We start from the raw sequence: 5,110 nt of genomic DNA on the forward strand, positions 1-5,110 counted from the left end.
CACTGGTACAGACCTCCTGATTTCTCCTAGTCAGTATTAGCACTGCTGCTACCCCCAGTTCCTCCCCATTGACAAAACCGCTCCTTTAACTTCCTCTCCAAGTTGGTTTTGTGCAGGTTTTTGTTTGTTTGGGGGAGGGGTGTTTGTTTGCAGGGGTTTTTGTTTTGGTTTGAGGTTTTTCCCCCCTTTCCTCCCCGCTCTTACCCATAGGCTGATGTTTTCTTGAGGATAGAAGGTGGTTGGGCTCCTGGAAGGGGAATGTCCTGTATGAGGATGTTGGAGGGAGCATGTGGCATATCTGGTAAGGGGATACTTTCCACTTCAACATGCTGAGCATTCTGGGGTTAAACAGAAGGGCGGGGGGGGAAAAAAAAGAGAGAATTTATTACTCCCACAGAAGCTACTGCACAACCTCATTACCTTTCAGAGTACAGAACACATGGGACCTGCCACCACTTGCCAGGGGCATCTGTTCTGAGGACACATTATCTTGTCCATGAAAGGCATTTGGGAAAAATTCAGCAGTAATAGCTTTCAGCACATGCAGTGCATCCACGAATGTCTTTAGTAGTTCAGTCAAAACCCAGTCCCTCCCCAAAGGGAGTTTCCATCTCCCTTTAGTGAAGAGGCTGCAGACAAGCAAGCCTGCATTTTTTAAGTATCCAGAAGGCACAAATCACAGGCTGCTGCATATTCCAATGGGGAAAAAAAAAAAAAACAAATCTTACAGATACTTGCACTTAGGCAACATTATGTTCTACAATATGGTAGGGAAGAATGTCAAAGAAAACTCTAAAGGAACACCAACAGATTCTCATTTCCAGCAACAGATTTAGCAGAACTTCACAGAAACATCAACCGTACACTCACAGCTTCGCTTTCTCTTTAATACAGAAAACATTCTGATCTTGTTGATCTGCAATGTAAAGCTCCTGTAATTTCTTGCTGAATGAAATCAGTATATCTGAGACAAATACAGGCTTGACAACACCCAAAGGTACCCTCACTTAAATGCTGTAACTGGAGATACTATCCAAATTAATGTAAGTACTTAACAGGGGTCATATAACACATACACTGGTCTCTTATAAAGCTCCCTTCCTTCCTAACTGTCAAACCTCATGAAGGGACGAGGAGTATGCAATACCATCGTTAGAAGCCTGAAATAAAAAGCATTACCTTGACAGCATCAAAATACTGGCTGAGTTGAGATCTCTTCTGCTCATACTCCACTTCCAACTTGCGCAGTTCTTTATAGATGTCAGGATTCTCCTTCTCGTAGAGCCGCAAGATGCGCTCAAACGTCTCACGGAGTTTTTTGCGTTTATCCTTTAGCACTTTTTCATTAAGTTGTGGCTGCTGCACTGGGTTAAACTCTAATCCAAGACAGAAAAAAAAAAAAAGTCAACAAACCAACCCAAAAGTTAAGTTACTTTACAATAGTGAGAAATGAAACAACTTCACATCCCTATTTTCAGGGTCTTCAACCTTACAACAATCCCTTCCTTCAGCACTGTAATCATTGCACACACTACTCATTCTTCATATCAATCACCTTCTTGAAAAAAAAAAGCCATCTTTGATAGCACCACATTAAACCCCAGTCAAACCCCAATTATTCACAGAAGTCCCCTTCTAACAGGAAAGAAAAAAGGTTACTCTATTTCAGTCTCCCAGTCATCCCTTACAACCATATTATGCATTGACATAATCCACTGTCCGAGTCCAACACCTGTTACCTCTCACTCACCCATCTCATCCAGTTTTTCCATATCCCGGATAATCTGCTTTGGATCTTTCATTTTTAGTACAGCTGCTCGTACCATCATCCGTTGCTTTTTGTTCTGAGGAGACGAGAGATCAAGGAGATAAGAAAAGTGTCACAGGGGAAAGAGATAGAACCTCTGTAGCAAACACCCCCGTACCGATATTCCCAGTCTGCAGGAAAAAAGAGTGCACCTCAAATGCCCTGCAAATATTAACCATGGCACACATCAGCAGCAACAGTAAAACTTCTGGAAATTTTAATCCCACCACCTTGGTGTTTACAAATGCTTCTATAATCCACTCACTCCAATTAAGACCCCTACAATCAAGAAGGGAAGCCAACTGACAAAAGGTGTACAGTAAAACATGCTAAAAAGTATGTGAGTTCTGGGTGGTTTATTTGTGGTTTGGATGGTTTGTGGGTTTTGGGTGAGATTTTTTTGTTTTAATTCCCAAGTACCTACAATAACATTTCAAAAAGTTGTAATAATCACAAGTTAAAAAACAGTAGATCATGAGATACGGTTGCTCAAAACAAGATTTCTCTGTTTCCTCAAACTACTTGTTTGGATAGTATTTTCCAAAGTGAATCTTTGGATATCAACCAAAGTATCTGTAGTCTATTCATCAGCCCATCACAATCACAAACATGATCCATAGTGCAGGGAATGCCAAGTAAACATTCTCGATCTCTTTCTTTACCTTCTTCAGTTCCCTTTTCCGAGCTTCCTTCCCTAAAGGGGAGAGGAAAAAAAGAAGAGAAAGTAACAACTTGCAAGAAAATCAGATCCACGAAGAACTTTTCCTTCATCAACACTAGTGCTGTTTCTCAACAGTTCACTCATTTTTAAAAGATTGCAACTCTTTAACTCATCTTCCCAGTGAGAGAAATACAGCATGAAAGAGACTATTTCATGTGTGTTACACAGAAAGAAGATAGAGCAGTGTCCATGTCTCCAGAAGCAGGAGTGTTTCTATACAAAAAAGAACAAGAGATAGTCACAGTCATAGTGATGTGTGCAGTCATGAAAGGATTGCTGCCCAGAAGCTGAAACAGAGACTACAGACAACGCACTCTGAACATGTGGGCTTTGAGCATTCACCTGAAATAAAGCATATTCATCGTGCCATTCTGAATTAACTTCATCTGCTTAGCACTGATAACATCTGACACGTTACCAAAAGGGAAAAAACCCACAGTTAGACAATTCCCTCATCTAACCAGAGCAACTGCAAAGTTTAAGACGTTCCTCAAATTGTAGCCTCAGACAGATTAACTACGTCCCAAGCAGCAGCCTGCAGTTTAGCCAACAGCTACGCACACAGACCTTTGCACACTGATAACTACAGTGAAAACTAAGAGGTAAAACTCAGAGAAGCAGCAGCACGCAAGCAAGCAGTCTTCTCAGGAAGCTTTTACACCAGCCACGACTGAGGTAATATTTTTTTCAAGTTAGGGAAACTCAGTTCAGCTTCACAAGTGAGAATCTCATCCTCAAGGAAAGCTTTTCATCTGCTTCCCTAGGACACCCCCTTCCCCCTCCCCCCCCCAATTTCCATCTGTTTAGTTTTTATGGATACTTACGGGCCTGATCCGTGGGATTCATAAACTTCCCACTCTTGGTGGATGATGTAGATCTCCGCCCCATTTTGATTTTTTATTTTCTTTCCGCCTCAAATACCAGAATTTAAAAAGAGGGAGAGGCCTGGAAAAGATGACATGGTTTCAGGTCCTGTGCACCAGTAGCTCGAGTACACTCATTTCTCCCCTCTACCAGCAAGCAGAGGTGCTCCCTCAAAACCCACAAATATCTGTGAGGTCCTCCACCCCTATTACAGGCTCAGGTATTCACATCAAAATCACCCTACTTTAACTATGTACTACTCTTTCATTAAGTACCTACTTACTACTACTCTACTAAGTGCCTATTTTAAAGGAATCAACTGGCTCACTTTTCACTCCAAGACTCAAACCAAGCAGCTTCTTGCTCAGACTACAGAAGGGCACAAGGGAGGCAGGAATACATATTCCATTTTTCTGTGAGCATATCGGAATCCTTCCAGCTTCTCATTCACTCTCATAGAGCTCTTCAGTTTTTACCTTTCCATTCCTCTCATTTTCAAATGTTTCCCACAAATTTCCTCCTTGCCTCTGAAATTTAAACTGCCTTTGATTTCTCTCTCCAGTACCCACTGTATCCATCGGCAAGTGTTCTGCACACACATCCATGTTCTACCTCCCCACAGACCACTGCCCTTATGCTCTCTACCTCCATCAGTATTATGTGACAATCAGATAAATTAGTTATCCTGGAAATAATTATTTCTTTAGACATTTCTTCAACTTACAGGAGGCTACAGTAGTGTCCAAACTACAGCCAAGGATGTTGCCTCTCTCACACTTCTACTCTCCCCCACCTCCAGCCCTACTTCCACGCCTGAACACCACCAGGGGTGGGGGGAAACACTTAAACGCAGAGCATTGAACAGATTCCACCCCAATATCTAAAAAGCCATCTAAAATCAGGCAGTTGATGAAATACAGCTTTCTAGTCACCCTACTGCATCCAAATAGACCACAACCAAAGTGCAAGTATTCACAAGTTCAATCAGAAATTCTTGGTAGGACAATCACCACATGCATTTTTCTTCCCTAATGACAGTAGGCATTACTTTCAAACCGCTAAACGACACGCCTCCCCTTATGCCCTAACAAGGAAATACAAGCCCAGCGTCTCATTCGGTGCCTCAAGGCCTCACTGAAGAAGTGCCTAGCAAGCTCCTTGTTCAATACCACATTCAATGCACTGACTAGTAAAAACGCACAGAACTCTGCTCATGGTTCATGCTACCAGGTTATGCTCAGTTAAGCTGCTGTTTTGCAAGAGCACCCCATGGTTTGTGATCACCGATAGCACACTTCCTACTTCTAAGATTACACTGTCTTTTCGGTAAAGATTACACTGTCTTTTCGGTAAGACGCTATCATTTCTTTAGGGAAGATCACCACAAAGAGGTAGGAGTTACATACGCACCCCACACTTCCCAGATTCTGACGCTTAAGGGTAAAAGGAAAAAAAATAAACTTCTGAAATCTCGCTCCTAAATGCTTTTAGGACACAAAGACCTTCAACGCAACAAGTCAACAGTCAAAGGAGGAAAAAAAAAAAAAACCCCAAACCCTAAATTTATCAATTTTTTTGGCCACGGGCGAAGGAGGCAGAAAGTCTCCCACGAGGCACGCGAAAGCCTCCCCCCCTCCCCCAAGGGAGAAAGTGAAGGCGGTAGCGCGAACTGCCACCTTCTCCCCGCTTCCCTTCTCTTTCTCCTTCTCTTTTTCCGT

At 42.5% G+C, this 5,110-nt stretch overlaps 1 protein-coding gene across 1 annotated transcript in view; it reads right to left on the reverse strand.

The window, feature by feature from the left end:
* Positions 1–3,471, reverse strand: part of WBP11 (WW domain binding protein 11) — a 10,262-nt gene extending 6,791 nt beyond the window's left edge. The window contains exons 1-5 of the mRNA XM_010152336.1: positions 3,353–3,471; positions 2,470–2,501; positions 1,751–1,844; positions 1,180–1,376; positions 205–338 (exon numbers count right to left, since the gene is read on the reverse strand). Coding sequence (XP_010150638.1) covers positions 205–338; positions 1,180–1,376; positions 1,751–1,844; positions 2,470–2,501; positions 3,353–3,416 — 521 coding nt within the window. The 5' untranslated portion in view covers positions 3,417–3,471. The remainder of the gene's footprint in view (positions 1–204; positions 339–1,179; positions 1,377–1,750; positions 1,845–2,469; positions 2,502–3,352) is intronic.
* Positions 3,472–5,110: the final 1,639 nt, after the last annotated feature.

This window comes from Eurypyga helias, unplaced genomic scaffold (genome assembly GCF_000690775.1).
Source record: "Eurypyga helias isolate BGI_N326 unplaced genomic scaffold, ASM69077v1 scaffold21085, whole genome shotgun sequence".
NCBI lineage: Eukaryota > Metazoa > Chordata > Aves > Eurypygiformes > Eurypygidae > Eurypyga > Eurypyga helias.